The sequence below is a fragment of the Chanos chanos genome, chromosome 4 (assembly GCF_902362185.1).
Source record: "Chanos chanos chromosome 4, fChaCha1.1, whole genome shotgun sequence".
Lineage (NCBI taxonomy): Eukaryota > Metazoa > Chordata > Actinopteri > Gonorynchiformes > Chanidae > Chanos > Chanos chanos.
This window is the reverse complement of record NC_044498.1, coordinates 21,170,308-21,193,420: the sequence shown is the minus strand read 5'-3', so window position 1 is coordinate 21,193,420 and position 23,113 is coordinate 21,170,308. Positions and strand designations below refer to the sequence as shown.

Here is a 23,113-nt window from a genome sequence, read left to right as displayed (position 1 = left end):
GAAATTTGACTGTGTCGCTTTAGGCCATGGATAAAAGACAGCGTAGCAAAAGCAGTAAAGTTCGTAATTCATACTTTGCCGGGGCGAAGGCGGTCTTTCTTTTTTTGCATGTTTTCCCCCTGGGCCCGTTTTGTCGTTTCGCAGTTGCTACCTCATAGGTAAGAATCTAAATATGCCCTAAATTGCTGTGAAATAGTAAGCCGCAATTGCGACTTAATTCTTCAGAACTTCATCATTTGATAGATAAATAATAGTAAATATTAATTAGTTAGTAATTAGTTACTTTATATACTTTATTAGAAAGTTTCAATTTCATACATAAAGAGTATAACTTGGTAACCACCCCCTTACTACATTTGCGACCATGTATGTAATTAATGTAACCTATGTCTTCGGTAGATGTCACTAGAGATCTGTGAATAACTTGCGCTCCATAGCAGCGTGTAAACTAAAATATGCTGTGCTGTAATGACAAAATAGGTCTACACTGAGTGTCGTTAAAGCTGTGAAATGGAATCAAATCTGTCTTAAAGCATCATTCTTCAGTTCATTAATTAACTTCTGCCGCACTAGTTGAAATATAATACGATCTAAATAGGTTAGGTTAGGCTAGGCTAAAATCCAGACGTCACCGCTACAAGCTACGCGACTGAACTTTTAGCGTTCGCAAACGACCTCAATTTAACACCATCGTTTATTTAAGAAAGTGCGCACAATTTAGGTATTCTACCTTCTCCATAAATAACTCTTAGTAAGTTGGAGTTGTGAGATGTCGCAACTAGTTCCTCGAGATATTGAGGTATACATCTGGGTAACAGACCTGTGACACATATAGGCTACGTAATGCTGAGATGCTTCGTAATATCGAGTTATGGACTCATAATTCTGAACTATTAAGGCGTTACTGTGAGATACCGAGTGGGAATTTTTAAATGTTTTTTCTTAATTGTGAAACACCATGTCACATGTCTTATATATTAAAGCGTGACTGCAGCTTACTATGTCGAGGTTATAAGAGTCGCAATTGCGAGATTCTGAATCAGATCAGATCAGATTCTCAAATATTTAATCAAAATGGTGAGATATTAACCCGCAGCTATGAGGTACTTAAACGGGGCCTGGAAAATATGGCGGAAAAGGGCTACCATAAGTGCGACAGCTCACCCGCGTTAGTTCTTCACCCTGCTTACCCCTTCTTGAGCTGACTCTTGTCAGAGCAGACTTAACTCAACGGCGTCTAAAGTATCGTTTTTTTGTCGGAAGACCGAACAGCCTCTGACCAGATTGTCGCTATAGACCACATGACATAGAGGCCCAAGTGACATTAGGTACTATTTTTAACGCTTCGATATCAGATTCCACATCACGAGCGATCAGCTGATTGGAGATCATGTACAATCTCAAATCAGTGGTGAGTTCATTAATACTTAAAGACACTTGAAAACAACAAATGTGCAGAAGCTGTAGTCTGTTATTTATACCAGTATGGTTAATGTTACATTCCCTGAATGGTTGAGGCACACTGTCTTTCTACCCATGGTTCATTTAGCCCATTTCATTCATGCTCTATATTGACAAGAAAGAGCTAAATTTTATTTTGATGTCTCATCATCCGTACAAGAATAGTTTACACCTTGCTCTGTTACTCAAATGGCATTAAATCCAAACATTTGAAGTAAACTAAGAATAATATAATAATAATAACAAAAACAACAGTAAGAAGAAGAAGAAGAACGATAATAAACCTCTTTGATTGTTCAAATGGTTAGAGGAACATGAATGATGACCTATATGTTATAACCTAACTGCACTATAGACCTCTACTGGATGGCATTTCTACCCCAGACTGAGAAAATGTTTCCTCTCAAAGAGGTTGGGACCTTATGCTTATGAACATACTTGTGTAACAACTGAATGAGCATGTAGAGATTCTGACACCATGCAGCCACTCAAATAAACATTACCACTGGCCTCAATATGCCAATATGTGTTAGGGCAGTGATAAAAAAACATCAGCAGATTTTAGTTAACGTTTAGTGAGTTTGGGAAGTTGTGACTTTGATTAAGAGATCTTCAAATTGAAGGCTTAGCAGTGCTCCAACACTCGTCTCCATTATGCAGTTAGCATTCCGGATGTTCCGTGCCCTCGGATGTCCAGCCATCAAAGATTTATGACCAGCTGTCTCTCCAAGGCGAGGGGAATACAACAAGCATTTGTTCAAGTTTGAAATAAAGAAAAACTTCCTTGCACTACATTATTTGTCTTTCTGTGAATGGGAAAGGTGAAGTCTCCCCTGTCTTCCTCTTTTCATTTTTTCTCTCCCTTGCACATGCTGTTTCCCAGAATTCTTGCTGTCCTGTGTTGAGTAATTTTTGCTGTGTTCTGCCTTAGATGCCCATAGTGGAGAAAATTCGGACGATTGCACAGAAAGTCTATGGGGCTGATGATATTCAGTTATCAGCAGAGGCCCAAGCTAAGATAGACTACTACAATCAGCAGGTGAGCTCAGTGTGCTAATAGAAAAAGCATGTTTATACCAGTGCCTATTACCTTTGTGTTGTGATAGTTTGGCGATTTTATTTAGATTGTTCACTCTATAAAATGAAGGTAAGTAAGGTTACTAAGTAAGAAGAGATTTTAAAAAATGGTTGAATGTTAAAATTACAATATTAAGTGAGCAGTTGGCAATAACTACCGGTAGTCGTTGTAGATGTATTAGTGTCACTTAAGTTGAAATTCATCTTTCCAGATGTAAACACCCTTCTCCTTATTTTGGGTATCCTTGTTAAAAAATGCAATGAATGTAAGTTTAATTGTCTGTGTCTGTGTGTAATGTTTGTGAATGTCTGTGTGTTTTTCTCTCATAGGGATTTGACACGCTGCCTATTTGCATGGCCAAGACTCACCTGTCACTCTCACACATGCCTGACAAAAAGGGGGTGCCCACTGGCTTCATTCTACCAATCAGAGATGTCCGTGCCAGCATTGGGGCAGGGTTTATTTACCCTCTTGTTGGAGCAGTAAGTAACATTTTACTGTCAATTTACTGTCGGCACACACACACACACACTCTCTCCCTCTCATCCATTCACACACTCACTCACACCCCGATTTCCTCTCACCTTGTCCTCTCTTCCTCATCCTACATTTCATCCCTTATTAAATCATGGCAATGTTCAGTGTTTAGTTTCCATTAAGGATAACCTTTTGATCTTTGAGCCAGCTGTAATTGAATTCTGTATTACTGGGCCTGTTTCTGCTCACTCCAACCATTAGTTCTTGGCCTGGGGGGCGTGTACCAGTAAGTCCCATGTAACGTTAGTTCTCTGCGCACCGTTAATGAAGATCTGTAAGGCCCAGGTTAGAGTGCACCATGAAATTTCTGGTCTTGTTTGGCCTAGGCCTGTGAAAACGGTCTTCGCGGGTAGAGGTGTTTTTTCAGTGTCTGAGGTGGGGGTCAAACCTGGTTTGAATGGTGTGTGTGTGTGTGTGTGGTTTTTATTAAAAGACCCTGAGGTCTTCCCATATGTGTTCTTTTGCTTTGAGCTGTGCCACCTTTGGCTGTCTCTCATTCCAGTTAGTCCACCGGCTTTGGTATGACTGGAATTCTGACCCTCAGGTTAAAGATTTTTTTTTATTGTCGCTAGTTTGTTTTTGTTTTGTTTTAAAATGTATTACTTTGTGTGCCTCATGCAATTCATTTAACTGTAAACACAAAAAAAAAGACCTCAGAAGTTTAAAATGTGTATGTAGGCAGATGGCTGGCATGCCATGTGTTTGGGGCGTCGTCTTAAACCTATTGTCACTGGTGATAAATGCAAGCCTGTGCTGCTCCTGTGAACCCTCTGTTGGAATGTCAGTGTTGTTTATTCAGTACCATTGTAATTTACAGCTTACAGACATCATTCCCGCATACGTGTCAGGGGATGAGAAAGGTGGGTAACTCCATGTCAAATCAGTTAGGGGTGATGCAGCACTATCTCACCTTTTCACCTTTTCCTCTTTTTTTTTTTTCCCCCCATGAATTTGTGTCGGTACAGCAGGAGGGTTTGGCATAGAATGAGCTGTGTTTTGCGGGCATTTAGAATTATTCTATATTTAAGAGTAAATGTTCTACACTTCTTTGTTTTTACTGTAGTGAAGAAATCTCTGGAAATAAGTAGTGAATTATTGACCTTTTTTTATTTGGGTGTGAGCTTTTTTTTTTTTTTTTTTCAAGTGTCCAGGATGGGGCAGGATTGTGCTCAGACGTGTGACCGGCCTACCTAACACTGGGCCCTCTCCTCGTCCTTTCCCTCTCTATGGGAAAATCTCCTATCTGCCACACCCAGTCAGACCCACATTGGACCTTCTTATTGTCTCTCTCAATGATCTCTGCACTATTAACATGTGACTTTGTAGGACTGTGTCCTGTGTGTGTGTTTATGTGTTAGTACAGGAAGAGAGATAGGGAGAGGAAAATGATTGTAGACTGACTTTGGGCTGACTTTTTTTTGAGGTATTAGAATAAGACTTAGGAGAGAATGTGGATGTGCTCCATGCAGGGCGGGCAGGTGTTAGTAGCAGCACAGGCATGGATGAGGTTTTGCCACACTGCAGCCCCCCCCCCCCCCCAGTCCAATTCAGTCCTCTTTGATCTCAATGACCTACGGTGAGATGTACACCCACAACCTCTCACCTCATAACCCCTCTTAGAATTTATGGTTTCACTCTTTGAACTTGTTTTCACTCTGTCCATCTCTTTTTTTTTCTCTCTCTCTTCTCCACTGACATACGTTTGCTTTCTAGTCACTAGCCTCAGCGCCTTTGAGGAAATACAAGGGACTATCGAATTAAGTGCTTTACGTTATAGTAGATGTTAAACTTCTTCAGCATTTAACGTTTTTCACTAAATGTGAGGTAAGGGAATGAGTTTCTCCGTCCATTGCCTGGACCTTCTAAATCAAAATTAGCTGAGAGGAGATAAACACAGGCTGGATTATAAAGGACATTAAATTCAGCACATTGATGTGGTTTTTTTTTAAATCTAGATTCTCTTAAGCAGGGCTGGGAGCTGAATAAGGGAATAATAGCCATCCTCGTGGGTTGTAATCTGGTTTAAGGAAAACACAGCGTTAATGGTTTGTTGTTTTTTCTTTTTTCTTTTTTTTTAGTCTATAAGTGTGTGTATTTGTGTTTTGAGCTGGGACTGTCACATGAGGTAGGCTGATAACTGGGTGTGACTGTCAGCACCTTATTCCAAAAGCTGTCGTTCAATTAGCACTTGTGTGCTTCTCATTCCACTTGACTGTCAGAGTGACTCTAAGACTCAGGTCATAGGACAGGTGCATGTCTAACCTTCGGGCCATCTTAAGAGGCGAGGCGGAAAAGCAGGAGCAGGATGTGGCTGATGTCATGCCCCAGAAATGGGAGGGAGGGGTCTGGTGAAGAACAATAGAGTGTTGAGAAATACAGCCTCTATACAGCTAAACTTTGAGCCCTATTTTTGAAAAACAAGAAAGAAACAACTCCCTCTAGAAGTAAACTGTTACTGTGATTCTGAATTTTCAGGCAAGACTTGTCACCAATTTATAACTCTTTCGGCAAAGAGAACCTCTGTGTACCTCTCATCGTGACTCGTGTGCATGAAAATCTGTTATGTTTTGAATAGAAGGAAATCAGTATTCTGTTGCCTGTTCTAGAACCTAAAGGGATTCTTTTGGTTTACAATCTGTGGTTATTGTTTTAGTTACACTAGTGCTCTGCTGACGCAACATGTAATTCTTTAAAACAGATGTCAATTGTAAACTGTCAATTGAAGATGGTGTGAGGGCAGATTATGGAAGGGAACAATGAAGTTTATCTCTTCTGCAAGCTTGTCGTACGCTCACATTCTGTGTATCCATTCTGTGTAATCAATTCTACTGTAACATGTTTCTCTCAGGACCGCAGTGGTATTTTGTGTCAGATATTGTCTACCCCAGGGTTTTCTGGACAATGTACCATTGTCTTTGGGATAATGGGGAGGACTTTTTGGCAGAGCAGAGACCTTAGATTGTGGTGGCCGGATTTTCCATGTTTTACATGTTTGAACACGTTTTCTGGAATGTTGATAAGGTTATTCTCTGGAGAACAGGTCCGCCATTGTCGTCTTTTGACAACATCTTGAGAAAAGTTTTCTGTTTCTGACTCCAAAGGAAAAATCTTAACACACTAGTCATTAATTACTTTGATCACAATGGTTAATCAAGTAACACCACAAACTCCATTTCCTCTCAACTGATGTTAAGTACACTTTCCATGGAAGTTTTTTTTTTGTTTGTTTTTTTTTTTTTTCAAATGAGTCATGTGTATGGTTGAGCATTGGGTTTAACCCATTGTGTGCCACCCCCCCCCCCCCCCAATTAGGTTGATTAGCTTGTATTGGTTTGACAGGTTCAGTCTTAACCACGGTGATCAGTTTTAAAACTGGTTCCTTTTCAGTTAAGTAAGTCAGAGGGGCCGGTGTCTTTAGAGGCACAAATGATTGATCTGCTTTAATGACAGGCAAGCTGACACCACTGCCCGGACATGCATTAGATAAAGAAATTGTTTGGGGCAGAACCATGGTGTGGAAACTGGGATTTTTGTCAGTAGAGGTAGAGAAAGACAGATGATGTCATACCTTTCTGAATAGTGTGGTACCTCAGCTGTCTAGAGTCTGTCGTGCTAACATTTTTGAAGTAAACTTTGCTCTTTATCTTATGGCTTAATGCCTTGTAATTAAAATAAGCAAGTGCAAGGGCTGTTCATAAAATGAATCTCTGCATGGAGGCAACCTTAAAACAATCTGAAGCAATCACAGTCCTCTTTGTACTTTACAGCTACAAAGAACTGGAAATGTCCACATTTCTAAATGCATCTGTTCTGTTTATAATTAAGCTGTTCAAATATGCAAATAGTATGCATGTAAAAAAAATAGGTGATTAATTCTTCAAAGAGAGGATTTCTTGTCTGTGTATAAACATTTTTATGTCGTGGGTAAACTTTGGCCCAGACTCTGAAGATAATTTACTCAAACCATTCCAAATTGAACACTCTGATTTTCATGTACATTTCTGACCAATGATTCAGCACTAATTAGCCTGAGTAGGAGTTGGCAATAATTATTTTCTTGTTCTTGTTGGGCAGCTGTAAAATATGTTGTTGTTTTAATCCTCTTTGCTGATAGGACATTTTCTTATTCTAACAGCAGAAATCACTGAAACGGTTGAAGAGTCTGGTGGTCACAGGTTAAGTCTCTTTAAAAAAGGGGTGTGAGCGTTATACCCGTGAAGAAAGCACAACTCAGTAAAGCTCTAAGCAAAGCTGGGTGGAGAGGGAGTAAAGACAGAGCGCACTGTTCGCTCCGTTTTGGTTTTTTAAAAGATCGTTCTCAGCTGGATCGCCTGTAACCAGTGCCAATTGGTTCCAATGCCATTTAGTACCAAAGTAGAAAATTAGCTTGTTACCTTTTTTACCCATCGGTCAGTTCAAGTAGGGCACTCTAAGGAACACTCCTTTTGCCTTTCAAAATGAAGCACAAAAGATGGCACTTTTTCTCTTGTGTGGGCTTAACAACTTTAGCTATGGCTCCATTTAGGCTTATATAAATGGATATGTTAGAATGTCCAGAGTCTGAGTGGTCTAGTGTCATTATTAATTGATGATGTCTGTCCATTACATTTGCTGATCCTGTACAACAAGGTTTGTTTTGTGGTGATTCATTCGACCCTCTCAGTGATGTCAGTATGTAATATATGGATCATTTATAGCGTCTGCTCTGAGAAAGAGTGCTTTTATCTTTGCAAAACAAGAGCATTGGTCCTGGGACAAATGAAAAGGTTATGGAAGTGCTGTTTCAATGGACAAAACATGTAGCACAGCTACTGGGTTACTGTGTGGAACACATCAGTTTCCATCACCATTCCTTAAAGCACTGTTTGTGTCAAATTTAAAAATTCTATATATGCAACCATTTTCAGTGTTTATTCAAAGAAATCTGATTCCCCCCCCCCCCCTCCCCACAACTCATTGCATTTGTTGTATGACATCCTTTTGATCTTGGTCTCAAGGTCTTTTTCTGACTGATGAGTGGTTGCTTCCTCTTACAGGAAATTGGTCCTGTGTCCAACTTGTCCTTTTCTCCCAAACTCATTTACTCTGATCATTTCATTAGCAGGCTTTGGTCAGCAGGCAGGAGGAATCTCTCCTCTAAATGGATAATTCACTTCTCAGAGAGAAAACAGAGAGAGAGAGAGACCAACAGAGTGAGAGATGGACAGAAAGAGAGATAGATAGACAGAGAGAGAGATAGATAGATAGACAGACAGTGAGAGAGAAAGGGAACTGACTGTCCAGCCCCAAGATTTCTTCTGTTGTTTACTTGGACAAAGTCTACTGATAATAAGACCTCACTCGTATTAGAAATCTTCTGCCTTGAAGATCAGAGTGCTTTGAGTTCCCTTGTAAAACTGCTAAAAGCTGTCAAACTTGGAAACCTTTAGATGAAATTTTTTTTTTAATGTAGTATAGCAGAGAGTAGGTTGACACCATTGAGCACGTTTCTGTAAATTGAAATGGCATCTCACATAGCCTAATTGAAGCTGTTGAATGTTTTATGTCAGTACATTGTAAACCAGTATGTTAAGTATAAACTGTTATGTTGGACCCAAAGTGTAAACATTTTAATAGCAGGTGTTTGATGTATGTTAAACAGATGGTGAAACTTTAAGTTTGACTTTGTTTATTGTCGTTATAGCTTGCAGTATAATGAAAGAAAACAATGTTAATGAGAGCCAGAGTAACAAAGGAGGGTAACTTATTTGCTGTAAAGTTATAATTTGTCACTGTTGCGGTTAGGAGTATTTCTATCTGCAGATTTATAATGTAATTGGCAACGCACATATAGGCATACAACTTACTGACTAGTCATGAAAATAGCCAAGGAAGCTGCTTTAGAATAATTCTGAGAGATTATATTCTCCTAGACCCTTTACAGCTACAAACAAAACTTTGAAGCAGTAAACTAGAAAGGCATGAATTTAAACATTTAAATGCATCTCTTTGTTTATAATTATGAAAACATAGGCCTACAATTTATTCACACGTATTTCTCTGTTTACACCTAATATACATGACATCCAGTAACTTGTGTAACATGAAAGATGATGAGACAATCATTTGAACCGTCGTGTCTGTCTCTGTGTGTGTGTGTGTGTGTGTGTGTATGAATCCTGGGTGATGGAGGAGGTTGTTGGACTCGTGATGTGCAGTTCACATGCTCTTTTTCTTGTAATTATATTAAGATAATTCTCTTTTTGCTCATGTTTAACATTTCAACAGTCAGTTGATTTTCATTTGAGGTATTTTAGGATGTCCCTCTCGTGTGACTCTTTTGTTAACCATTGGCTTTTCATTACCATTGGCTCGGCAATTTGGAGTGAAGCTCAAGAGACTGTGCTGTGAAGAGTTACTGGTTAAAAGAAAGTCATTTTTCTATTGCATAGCCCAAAAAATCAAGAGAATGGAGTTTACACAGCTGTTTATATTGGACATTTTTATTTTCTTAATCTATTTCAACAAAACTCCTCACAGCTCAAATTTTTGTCTGATTATTGGCTCTCTCACAGAACTGGAGAAATCACACAGTTAGCATTTCTCTGCAGTATAAAGTCATACATTTACAGGGAGACAGTTTAAAGCAATTTAAATGAAATAAATCAATAATCATCATCATTAACCTCCTCATCATCATTATTATCATTATCATCTTTGTAATTGAGCTGAACTGAACTTATATATATCTTTTACCAAGGTAGTTCATTTTAATCCCATAAGAATCAGCATTTCTAATTTTATATAGATGATAATATATAAAGATCCGTCTTGATTGTACATGCTTTTAATTTTACCTTGCCAAATCTGTAATAAACAGAGTTCCATCCTGTTCTTTCACTAATCCCCTATCACTGTTATGATGTAAAACTTCAAAACTTGTGATGCAGTCCTAAAATGTTCTGAGGCAGAAATTTCCAGTGGATTAAAATAATCATAGATTTTATTATAGGCTGCTTTTAAGAGGTGAGTATAAACTAAATTTTATTGAAGTTACTCCTGTCAGTAACATTTTCTAACATCTCAGTTGCTTTCAAAAAGCCTCTCTTGGCACTGTTGTTGTTAGCATCACAGCGGGATACTGGAAAATTCCAGACGCTTTCGGACCGAACCTCACCCTGTCACCGTGAGCACCATTTTTAGGAGATGTTACTGTCTAATGTGATAACAGCATGTCCTTTTCCTATTAATATAAATATTTTTTAGTCTAGATTTCATTATTATTTCGATAGATCAGTATCACATTTTCTTTAAACGAGTCTCATTTCTGAGTGCAGTCAGCATTACACTTTCAAATAAAATTTTCCACAAGCCACACTGAATTACGATGGGTTATGTAATATTGCTCCTGTCTCAAACCTCTATCTCATTACAGCTGATAAGAGAAAAACAGAGAGTTATTTGGAGTATGTGAAGTGCATAAGACCTTCCTTCAGTTCTCTACATCTGCAGACAGGTTCTCGTATTGTAAAAAGAAACAGGCTTCTTCATCAGAAGAGAAACAAACAGGTTTCTTCGTCAGGTGTGTGTAGTATTTGAAATTATACATTGATGCTCAGCTTCAGGTGTTCATCAAGAGTCAATATTGGGCCCTGATTCGTTTTGTAAATGACATTGTCGTGTGCATCTTGCTAGGATCAGAATGAAGCATGCGCCGCTCTGTCTGCACTGAGTCAAGAAGCAGGAAACAAAGACTGCTATTGTGGCTTTACATGTTCTAATGTAATGGGCTTCTCTGATTGATAGTGTTATCGTTTGTTTAGCATTTTCTGTGTCCTTTGTAATGAAGTATACTGTTAGCGTTTATTAATGTGTGGCTAAATAAGGACCTTTAGACCTTGTCTGTGTTTAAGACAGAGATGTGACTGTGAGCCTGACTGGTTGGGAGTAAACAAGATTTTCTTAGAATAGATGTTGTTTTGGGAGGTGGACAACTGAACGTACTCTGACCTCTTTTAAACAACTGTGGCTTTGTGAGTGAATTTATGACACCAAAAAAACAAAGAGACACCAAAACTAATTTGAAGCCTGGCTGTCTCCCTGAAGAGCTTCTTCTGTGAATAAAACAGAAGTAGATTAAGAAAGAATTGTCTGAAGGACTCCTGGGAAATCACCTGAATTTCTGATGCACCTCTGCACCGCAAAACAATGTGTTATCTGGGCTCTCCAGTAAGGAGTCTCCTGAGTGAAAAACAGTAAAGCTGGTCCTTCAGAACGGACGAGATCAAGAGTTGACTGTTGTCCGTTATCATTGGTGGATGAAATCATTTGCCTTTCTGTTCCTTCAACTTCTGTCATTGCTGAACGACCCCAAGAGATGGAAAGTGGCACCAGGTTTGGTTTCGTTTGAGAAGGGGTGTTGGGGGCAGTGTCACACTGGAGTGTGAAATAGAAAAAAACAAAACAAACAAACAAAAAAAAAAGACATGGACCAAGTGTGATGGGCAGAAGCATTGAATTCAGTCGGTTAATTTTCATTTTCTGTTTCATTGCTCTGCCTAGTTGAAACAAACAACAAAAAAAAAAAACCTTTTGGTTTTTCGGTGAAGTCAGTCATAATGTATAAGAGTGTAAATGAAACAGTGGAAGAGTTTCTGATCACTCTCAAGAATCATCAGTCTCTTCCATTTTTGATTCTCTGTATTAGTTCTTGGTTTGGTCACTCACCCAGTCCTGCTCTCTGTACAACTCTTCTGTCTCTCTGCATTTGACTGATTTCACATAACGGAGTGACTTTGCAGTTTGCATTTTCCTATCTTCAGTTGTTTTGAAGTTGAATTCTTGTAAAGGGAGTGGAAAACTTAATCGTCTTCGTAAAAGGGAAAACAGTTGTTTGTCTTAGTTTTCAACATGAGACTTCGATCAGTGCTTTGTCATGTTACTGTTAATTCCTATGATGATCTGGATCATTTTTTGCGATTGCTTGATTATTTTTGTTCGGTCTCATGATGCCGAGTTGGTTTCCAAATTCCAATTTTCCAGTCTGAGTTGTGTCATTACAGAGATGCTAATTGTCCTTTTTCTCTGTGTGTGTGTGTGTGTGTCTGTGTGTGTGTCCTCCAGATGAGCACCATGCCTGGCCTGCCCACTCGACCCTGTTTCTATGACATAGACCTTGATCCTGTCACTGAAGAGATAACAGGCCTTTTCTGATCAAATGGGTAAGATGATTTAATAAACACATCCTGCTTTTCCAGTAGACAAGTATAATCAGTCTTTCTCTGACTCACTCCTTTTCTTTTGTCTCTTCTCAGGAGCCCTTTTCTCCCTTGCTTTAGTTGCTTTTCCGTTATGTGACATGGTAAGATTGTATCCTGGGCTGCCAAAGAACCTCCAGTCATTTCCAATGAAACAGAATTCCCCTGAATCTATCGCTTTTTCTTTCTTTCATTTTTTTTTTTTTTAACATTCTGTTTTAAAAAACTGAACACAATTTTGCTATGGAAAATTTTGATTATCTTTTTAGCCACCTACATTTCTATTACATAATTTTAGTCAGTGTTATTTTTATCGTGTTAAATGAAAAACAAATTTGATGAATTGTTCCAAAAATAACAGAATTTTTTAATTGACCATCTTATACTTAATGTTTTATCTGTGTAACTGATTCAGCATTAACATAATTTGCTGCTCTTTATTTTTATGTTGATGACATACGCACAAAGATTCCTATTCCGTTTCTGGTCCCATGTTTTCTGTCTCTGAGTTCTTTCAGTTCAATCATTTTTATCACTCTAAAGCAGTCAGTTTTTTCATACATTGAATACAGCCAATGCCATTCCAGTTCAGCATGCGTTGTGATTGGTTTCTTTCACTGGTGTATTTTAGTTTTTCAGGTTGTCAATCAGCAGATTCTATGAACATACAAAACAGGCTAAAGCAATATAGTGTTTGACCACAGTGCGTCTGTGTCCATGCATGAGTTGTCAAAATCCTCCAAGGGGTTTTCTGTGTAAAAACATAAACACAGACACACATTCTGTGTGCCACAGGTACCAAACAGAGCTGGCCCTGTCTGTTGTCTGTCATTAGTGAATGTTTGTGTGTGTTTTTGGCTATGTGTTTGACATGTGTGTGCATGTATATGAATGACATATCTCACATTCCAAAGCGCTTTACTCTCTCATTCAGACTGCCTTTAAATACAGTGTGCCTTAAACGCTGCAGAGAGAGGAATGCCATTGACTGTGTCGTAATCATATGTACAGTAGTAGTAGTGGTCTGTGTGTGTGTGTGTGTGTGTGTGTGTGTGTGTGTGTCAGACAGAGACTCTTTGTCGTTCCAGTGATGAATGAGAGAAACTGGTGATCTTTGGATAGTCCAAAAACACAGATCTTCTGGTAAACAGTGATCTTGAGTGATCTTGTATGTACACATTTAGGTAACTGAAGGACTGAATCTGAAACTTTCAAGGAACCTTAGGCCTGAAACAGTGTATGTTATACTATACATGCTAAAGAACTAAAGCCTCACACGTTTTATCATGATTGACCAGCCTTTCCTTTCCTTATCTCGCTTCAGTAATTGTATTTTTAATTGAAATGGCAACTGTAAAAATGTTTGACTTCATATGTGTTTGTTTTTGACATTAAAAAAAATTGTTTCAATGTTTCTGTGTTTCTTTTGGACAAGGGAATTCACAAATAGTATTAAACTGTAAGCGTTGACCAATATTTATGGAGTTCCTCTTAATTAAAATTTACCAGGGTTTCATTTTTTTCCCCTTACGTTCTTTCTTTCCCTCTTTCTTTTCTTTCCTCCTTTCTTTTTTTCCTTTTTAATCAGCGGTGTCTGTTAAGTGGCAGACGGCAGACTCCTGCTGAATCCGTCCCTAAAAACATCCACAGGAAAGCGTCGGATCAGGGGACACACCCTGAGGCTGTCGGCATTTCTTTCAGGCCCTTTTCAATATGAACCACGCTCTCCCTCTCGCTGGAGTCGCCCCTAATTAGCTGTCCAACTGACCGTCCGTCCCTGCCTGTTTGTCCCCTGGTTAATCCTTTCCTGTGTGTCTAGAGACTCAAGGGTCTGACCGACGGAGTGTACTGTCGTGCTGAGGTGTGTGTGTGTGTGTGTGTGTCCACAATCCCTGGTGTGTGGGGTGGTCGGCTTGACTGGCTTAAGTGTGAGATGTGGTCTGTCCAGTGTGGGTTTTCTTGCCAAGATTTCTTTCTGCCGTTTTCAATTGCGGGTTATTCTTAGGCCACTATTGTTCTTTTCATGGGTGAGGGGATTAATATCTGTTTGTTTGTGTGGCTCTGTGTGTGTGTGTGTGTGTGTGTGTGTTGAAAAGGACTCCCATATGCCCAGAATTGTTGTGCCGCTATTAAGTGCTGACCTTGACGTCCTCAACAGGGCTTTCACACTAATGAGGTTCTCTCTCTCTTTTTCTGCCCCCTCACTCTCTCTCTCTCTCTCTCTCTCACAGAGTCTCTCTCGCTTGTTCTCACACACAGTCTGAAACTCATATACACACATACTTTTGATGAGATCAGCGGTTGCACACACAGGGAGCTATGAAGGTGAACTATTAGACCACCAGTTTGTCATTTGTCTTTTTCAAACCAGAATCCCCTCAGTGAGAGAGCAAAGACACCCGCTCTGTTAGCCAGATGTGCTTCCCAGGGAGCTACAATAATGTGTAGGAAAGGATTACACAGGAGACAACATGAATGTCATAAATTATTTTGATGATTTTACATGTTAAGAAGTTTATCCATTTGCTTGATTGATTTGTCTGCTTGGCCAGACAGTATGAACACTAGATGTATTCAATAAAATCAACCTGACTGTAAACTGAAAAGTCATTTGTAGGTCCTTGTATATATTTATTCGGAAAGCTTCTGTTTACCTTATTAACCGCATATTAATCACTTTTACCTGTCAGGAGGAACAAGAGAGCAGAGTTAGGGGTGTATGGGAAAACTATGGAGAGGAGTGTTGCTCCTTCCTCATTACAAAATCCGTAGGACAGGACAGGACTCGGCCTATAACACAGCAATAGTAATAAAGCCTGAGGCAGAAGTCAGACATGACTGTGAAAGATGCCTTTGTTGGCCTTTTCGAACATCACTCCCCCTATTTAACTGCAAACCACCTGGTTAACAATACTGTAATGATCAGTTAATATGTTTCAGAATACATTCAGAGATGTCAGTAACTTAAAATACATAAATATCGAAATCAATTTAGATTAAAGCAAGGATTTCAATATGACTGCATTAATTGGCAGCAAAGCAAGTTTAAGCCTGTTTGTTCAACCCACTTGGAGTCATTATTGGATGTAGCTTGTATTTTCCTCAAACAGTTTAACAGTTCGATGACATGTAGCATTGACAAGGTCATTTAAATGAGAATTACTTTCAAAAAAAGCTTACAGTTCCCCCCAAAACTATGCGTCTGTAATTCATACAGGGTTAGCTGGTGTCTGCAGATGTCAGTCAATCATTGTCAGTCAGATTAAGCTTTAAATGAAGTGTGCAGACATATGTTCAATTGTCTACCTAACAGATATTTATCTGCATAAAAGTTGAGTTATTTTGTTGGAGTCCTCTTCTGTCTCATTGATATCAAATTAGCACTTTAAATTCTGAAAAGCCTAAAAAAAAAAAAAAAAGACAGCTTTTCATTTTAAGTAATGGTTAATAGCTAGTTTACGAATCGTTGGTTCGAAAACTGAAATAAATAATTTAACTATAGCTGGATCTTTCTTCAGATTGGTTGTCTACCTGTAATTAGATGCAAGAAGAGATGTGTAGTGTCAGTGATGATTCAGGCTCTTTGACCACTTTGACAGTCTCCACTTTGAGCCTACCACTTTGTTCTGCCCATGATAGGGCATTTGGACTGCTAATTGCTTAATACATTTTTTTAGGACATATTCCAGTCAAACTGTGACAGAACTTATAACCATATCCCAAACCGCAGTAGTAGCCATGTTGTAACAGAAAGACAGTATAGACTAAAGTTGGATTTGACAGGGCCCGGGAAATTGTAATGTAGGTATACAGGCACTGGATGAAATATTGGAGAAATAAAACAATATATGAATATGCATTAGCTGATAAGCTGTTCAGGTGTCCTCTGCCTTCAGAATGACTTTAATCTTCAAATACTGTCATACAGACTACGGAATACAAAACTTCTTCACAGTGGCATATTGGACCATTCTTCAAGAAGGAAATTTCTTCTTGGTAAAAATCTGCTCCACTCTCTACCAGAACTTGCAGTAATGCTTCAGTGGTGTTTAAATCTCTTGAACCCACATTTGGGAGGCCATGTAAGGTGCTTGACTTCATTTCAGTGTCCATGATATCAATCAGATCAGGTCAGCTGTGTTTACAGGGCTATAATCGTCCTGAAATAGACCAACGTCCTGAGGAAACAATGTTTGCACCAGTGTGCATCTGGTTGCCTAAAATGGCTTTGTATTTCTTGGCTGTAATTCTATAGTACAGAGTAATAATTGGAGCCAGTGGCTCCCATGAGACGGCTATTCATACAATAACAGATTCACCATCATGTTTAACTGTTGGGAAGAAACAGTGTTGGCTGAAAGCTTCCTTTAGCGTTCTCCTAACGTAGATCCTTCCAGATGTAGGTTCGAGGATGAAAAGTCAACTCATCGGACCATTATTACTTTCTTATGCTGTACTGAAATCCAGGTTTTGTGCTCATTACACCGTATTATGTGTTGTTATACACTGGCCTTGGTTACGACTAGCTTCCAAATTACAGCCCTGCTGTAAATATCACCTCTGTAAAGCTCTTGACGTTTAGTTTTCATTGAGACTGGGTCACAGTGGTGTACATTCCACTCTGTGGTAAATTTAGCTGCCGCTGTTTCGTGACTTTTAGTAACTATCCTATTAAGTATTTGACTATCCCAATAAGCGAGTTTCAACTTTTAGGCCCTGTTCCTCTCCTGACGTGGTTTGTCCTTGTTTACCTATGTCATCATGATTTTGTTACCTCAGAATGAATGTCCCATTTCATAACATGCGTGCCTACAGCTGTACGGCTGTGTGAATAGATCTTTTGGTTTGGTTCCACAGTGGTTTGGCTGTTTCAGATACTATGACAGCATTTCTTCACATTTAATAACATTTCACTCTGATGTGCTCATTTATCTTCGCTGTCATGTCTGATTTGACAAACAGGTGGAATTAAGTAATCCAATGAGTGCCTGTTTGCGTCACTGATCTTGGCATGTGAGGATACTGCCCTTCATTCAGTTGGCTAAAGTGAACAAATCGTGAGAAAACACACGTTTGATTTTTTGGTATGCTGTAGTATGGAGACTAATAAGCCTACACTAATCAGTTTTTACTCTGAGTGAATATAAATTAGCATGGCATAATATACAGGTGATCAAGGTTGAACACACACAAAGCAATACAAAACATAAAAGTTATAATCAATTCCAATTTTACCAACATTTCATTACTACAAGTCCAGACTTAACACAACCTCATTTTCAATTGTCCCACAGACCCTCAGTGACAGACAGCAGAGTAGTTTATGCTGATTTATGAAACCAGTAGAGAGGCACAAAGCCTGAGGTCATTGAGCCTGGACTTTGAGGAGGAAACAACACCTAAGATCCACATTCAATCCATCATCCACTAAATTTTGTCCATTCTCTATCAGGGAGAGCACAACAAGGGACAAAGTCTGATGTAGAGGGACTTTATGGCCACTCTGTGCTGTGAGTATTTCAGGCTTTGGAGGCAAATCAATTCTTTTATTTCATGAACTAAGTTTGAACAGGTGCAGAGTAAAATCAGTGTTTGTCTTATCTCAGACAATGCCAAGAGGTTGTTTCCACTTCAGTCATTTATACAATCTTTAGAGATGCCCGACTCTCACTGAAACCCTCATTAACCTAAGTGAAACCTGCCATCTATAGGCTGTGATTTTTTTTCTTTTTTTTGGAAGGATGTCAGGGATGAAAGCATTCAATTTGGCTTGGTAAACATATCACTTATGAAACAACAAACTTGGCTCTTCAAATGCAAAGAGAAAAAAAAATCAGTTGAGCTATGGATATGCACCGTAAGGATGTACAGTTCTGCAATAAGAGAAAGGCATATATTTATCATGTTAGTTTGACAGGTAGTACTTTAATGTGTAGGTGATATGAACTAACCCTATGGCTTCACAATCCTTTAACTGTTCAAACGGTCACTGTGTACGCTAAATTGTCGTTGCCATATTGACTTGCTGGTTTTCTCCTCAGAATTCGTGCTTGTCAACAACAGCAACAACTGCAATAAGCCTCAATCAACATTAAACAACCAAATAAACGTTATTTGGTGGTTGTTTGCTCTCCTAGAGTTAGTCTGAACTGTGCCGCAGATATCTGGACTGTGTAAACCTGCTCCTGAATTGCAAGCGGCCTGTAATTTAAGCACTCAAAGATTCCTAACAAACGCTGAGGATGGCTGCCAAACCTTCAATTTATGCTGCTCCTCGACATATAAAATACACACATAGACACACAGTGTGTGTGTGTGAGAGAGAGAGAGAGAGAGAGAGAGAGAGAGAGAGCGCGCACATAGGCTACTCTGTCGGAAAATCCTTCAAATGTTTCGCAGTTATGTGCTACAGATGCACACACGTGGCTAGGTCCTCGGCGTGAAATCTACAAGTGCCCCTCTTAATTAGATGACTCATCATGAGGACACTCTGAACATATATTGCAAGAGAGAAAAACTTTTTGTTTTTTTCCCCGCGGGAGTGCACTACCCTACCTCATTGTTGTCTTCGAAGCACAGCTTATGTTTTCGAGTAGGCGATAGCTTACATAAAAAATATGTCTTTTTTGCGAATGTTATGAGATTTGTTGTGTTTGGCTTAAAGTATGTTAAATAACAGTATATGCGTATTAATTTGTTCTATGCTAAAATACAGGTGCACTCATTCTGCTGACTAGCATACATAGCTGATATACCTTGCCTGTCTGTGCCCCCCCAAAAATATTTATTAAAGCAAACGCATCACACGTAACTAAGTCTAAATGTACATTTTACCTGACATAATCGGGGACATTAATGTGTACAACTGCTGCAGGCTGAGTCGTTGCTGTCTGATGCTGCAAGGCGTGCCTGCGCACTATCCATGTGATAGTGACGGGAGGAGGGGTCCTAAAAGTGTTCGCGGTTGGGACGATTTCATCACTCGTGAAGCCAGACAACCCCCGTGGCAGTCGACGGACGCATTTCATAGGGCTGTTGGATACTTGTTTCGGCGTTGCCGGTTTTCGTTTTAGTGTTTGCCTTCTGTTTCATTCAACTGTGGAGAAAAAGTGGTTGAAAACATGGGAACGACTACATCTGTGCAGCGGGACGCGAAGAGCCCCGAAGATGCGACAGCCGAGGAGTGCAGCATAGAGGTGAACGAGGTCCAGAACGGGGAAAACATTGATGCAAAGGTAATATGACGCCGGGGAAGTATCAGTTACCTTTTAGATGGCTCGTGTCTTTCTGTGTCTTGGCCACCTGTCTTGACCCAATCTAGTCCAATGTCTGCAGTTGTTCGAGCATCCCCGTTCGGGACCCCTTACGTCTGTTGCGTAGTTTTCAATCTGCGCTTTGTGTACACACCTGATAGGGCCTTTGTCAGATCTAATGTGATTGATGTCATTTATCTTGCTCCGCTGCTGCAAAAACATGCTTACTAGACTACAGAGGTTGTAATAGATAGATGTGATTAAAAAAAAATTGCTGAGTAATGCGCAGAGTTGTGTGGAGTCTTCCGCAGTCATAAAATGATCTAAGAGTCTGGCCAGTAATTTACGGAGGCTCGAATGTCACCGACACAGACGTTCAGTGTAGACCGCAGCACATCATTTTTGCTTGTCACACTGGACATATCTTGATTGGCTTTAATAGTCATAACAACAATAATGAAAAGACAATACTGCGATTGTTCCTGTTGTTATTGCTATTATCTTCACAAAATCATGACAAGGCGTCTCAAAATGTGCTGTTTGTGTTAGTTGTATGAAGAGAGTTCAAACGACAGATTACAAATCTCGTTTAGAGTATTACGAAGAGTTTATCTATTTATATATTAAATCACAAGCTGTAAAAAGCAATGTAAAAATGATTTAAATTCCAAATAAACATGCTCTCTCTCTCTCTCTCTCTCTCTCTCTCTCTCTCACACACACACACACACACATTATTATTATTATTATTATTATTATTATTAACATTAAAGCCATGTTGATTTGTCTGGAAGGTGTGGTAGGGTCTGTGGCTCTGCTCAGCCACCTGCCCTCAGTGCACAAGCCTTCATAAAATGTGATTGATTATTTTACTTGCTGAGACTAATCAGTTATTGAATTTATTGATTTGACAGGACACCCAGGGGAGGTGGTCGCATTTTAATATGACAGAAAGGTCAAACATGTTACTTCAGTGTTGAATATCTCCTTTAAGCACTTTTTGAAAAGAGCAGAATTCATAACAATTGATTGTCATACCTTTTTTTTTATTAGAAGAGGGGTGATCTAGTTGCTTTTTTAACACAGAATTCTTCCCATATTCATGACTTGTTATTGCATTTTTGTCTCATTATGTTCACTGCAGTGTTTACAATGTTGCACGAAAGGTTTTGCTTATACATGTTGAAGATGGGATTTTTTTGGGGGGGGGGGGGGGTTGCAGGAGTGTCACTGTAGTGTGACTGTTTGTGTGGTTTTGACATTGGAATGTAAGATATGAAATTGCTCTTGCAGAACGGTATGAGAAAAAGGAAACATTTTGCCAGGAACTTTTTTGACAAACAACAGTGAGCCATTTGTACATTTTCAACATTGTATCATTTCAGGATTATTAATGTGATGTAGCTGAAGTCAGTACAGTTTTAATATTACACTTTCTATTTCTACCTCTGTCCATAAATCGTTCAAAGACATAGAAATGGACTATGATTTGTTGAATTTGATTCTAATTCAATATACGGTTTGAGTACAATTTACTGTCTGCTGTTCTAACTGAAGATGTACACAGATGTTCACCCCCTGACAGTGAAACCTATGGAATACCCTTTCAGAGTGCAGGGTTAATGGTTCTCTCTGACAGTTAGATAGACCAGGTTGTTGTGAAACAGTTTGTTGAAGCCCATTATGCCAGCTCCCGAGGTACAGAACAGCTGTTGTCAGGCAACTTAAGAACCAGCCGAGTTATACAGAAAAGGGCAAAATTGCGAGTCAGACTCCATTATGTTTGTATCTTTGTGACTAAATGTCCGATCTCTTTTTATGCAGCATATGAGTGTGTTTTTTGTTTTTTTCTGTTTTGAAAATGTTTGTTTGCATGTACATACTCTGTGTATGTGAGTGTGTGTAGGCATATGTGTTAGTGTGTGTGTGTGTGTGTGTGTGAGAGAGAGAGAGAGAGAGAGACTCTGCTGGAGATGTTGATAAACATCCTCTCTGGTGTGCGCAGGAATTTTAGTAATGCCCTGTCCTCTCCTGCTCTCTCTCTTTCTCTCAAAACTTCATCTCAGCTCTCCAAAACTGGGTCAGGGCTAAAACTGTGCTCTGTACCTGCACACTAACCTCCCCTAAACCAACACCTCCCTAAAAAAACACCTCCCTCCTTTGTCACTTATCCATTTCAGATCTCCTTTTAGGAAAACGTGAGACGAGGCAAACTCGGGGAGGAAAAGAGGGACATAGACCCATTGCCCATGGGACATTCTGTCTCCTAAATGGAATGACAGAGTCTGACGCTTATCGTTTTTTTTCTCCACCTCACATATTTTTTATATCTCCATCTGACTCTGCCTCAGCTCTGTCCTCCATTTCATTTTCTGTCTTCGTGTCACGCTTCATTCTGTTTCTCTTCTCTCTCTCTCTGTCTCTCTTTCTCTCCTTGGTGCGCCATGAGATTCGGCCCAGACCCACTCTCTTTGTGGCTGTGCTGGTTTTGACCTTTTCTGGCTTTGTCCTCAAAAACAGTGCTGGAAATTCCATGTTGATTGAAATTAGTGCTATGTTGCCTTCACCATCACTACACTATTACCTTTCACACATGTCATTAGAGGTCTGACTTTTACATCATTTACACACATCATCTTTTACATACACACACAAACACACTTGTCTGACTCAGTGTTAAACATGGTGTTTTTTTTTTTTTTTGCAGAATTCGCTCTCTTTGACTGTTGCTAAACCACAAACAACAACAGACACACTGAAAACGTTTTTTAAAAAAATACCCCTGAGGCCCTTTGTTTTTGCTTGTCTGCTGGTTAGCTGAGACATTTAGGCTGTTACGTCAACATACGCTCTTCTGAGAGGCAAGTGAAGCAACAGGTGATTGGACGAAACCTTATGTAAGATTATGAGTGGATAAACTGTCTGTTTGTGTCACCGTAATGAAAGAGGGCTGATGTGGGAGGGATCAGATAAGAGGGTCATAAAGGATGCGACTGAAGAGGAAAATGAGGGGGGACGAGGAGGAGTGAGACGGGGAGAGAGGGAAAGGGGAGGGGGGGGGGGGCTGTTATGCCAAACAGAGGGCCCATTGAGGATGGGGCGAAAGGACAGCTCCTGGAGCAGAGGGGCGCCTTGTGTGCACCGGCCCAAAACGGGACTAAACCAATTGGAGCTCTGGATGAAGGATGGAGGGAAAGAGGAGGTGGGGATGGGCTGGAGGTGGAGGGTGGTGGGGCACGAGACGCATTTTGGGTGGGCGCCAGTGAGATTGGAGGAGTATGTCATGAAGAGAGAGAGAGAGAGAGAAAGGGAGAGCTGAAATGGTAGTAGGTACATTGTACATGCTGGGTGGTTGGTGATTTAATAGATTGGGAAGAGAGAGAGCGCGCCAAAGAGAAAGGAAGAGACAGAGTGAGGAAGAGACAGAGAGGAGAGGATGAAAGAAGCTAGTGGGTGCATTTTGGTTTTGCTTAGGATGGGAATGTATATCATTCAGAAAGCAGAGTGTGCTAAGGGTGAGGATAAAAAAACGAGAGAGAGAGAGAGAG

At 39.7% G+C, this 23,113-nt stretch overlaps 2 protein-coding genes across 2 annotated transcripts in view; both read left to right on the top strand.

The window, feature by feature from the left end:
* mthfd1l (methylenetetrahydrofolate dehydrogenase (NADP+ dependent) 1 like) overlaps positions 1-12,268 on the top strand; it is a 43,131-nt gene extending 30,863 nt beyond the window's left edge. Inside the window, exons 25-27 of the mRNA XM_030771279.1 lie at positions 2,393-2,500; positions 2,869-3,021; positions 12,179-12,268. Of these exons, the coding sequence (XP_030627139.1) occupies positions 2,393-2,500; positions 2,869-3,021; positions 12,179-12,268 (351 nt within the window). The remainder of the gene's footprint in view (positions 1-2,392; positions 2,501-2,868; positions 3,022-12,178) is intronic.
* Positions 12,269-19,400: 7,132 nt separating this feature from the next.
* akap12b (A kinase (PRKA) anchor protein 12b) overlaps positions 19,401-23,113 on the top strand; it is a 40,455-nt gene continuing 36,742 nt past the window's right edge. The window contains exon 1 of the mRNA XM_030772674.1: positions 19,401-19,547. Coding sequence (XP_030628534.1) covers positions 19,434-19,547 — 114 coding nt within the window. The 5' untranslated portion in view covers positions 19,401-19,433. The remainder of the gene's footprint in view (positions 19,548-23,113) is intronic.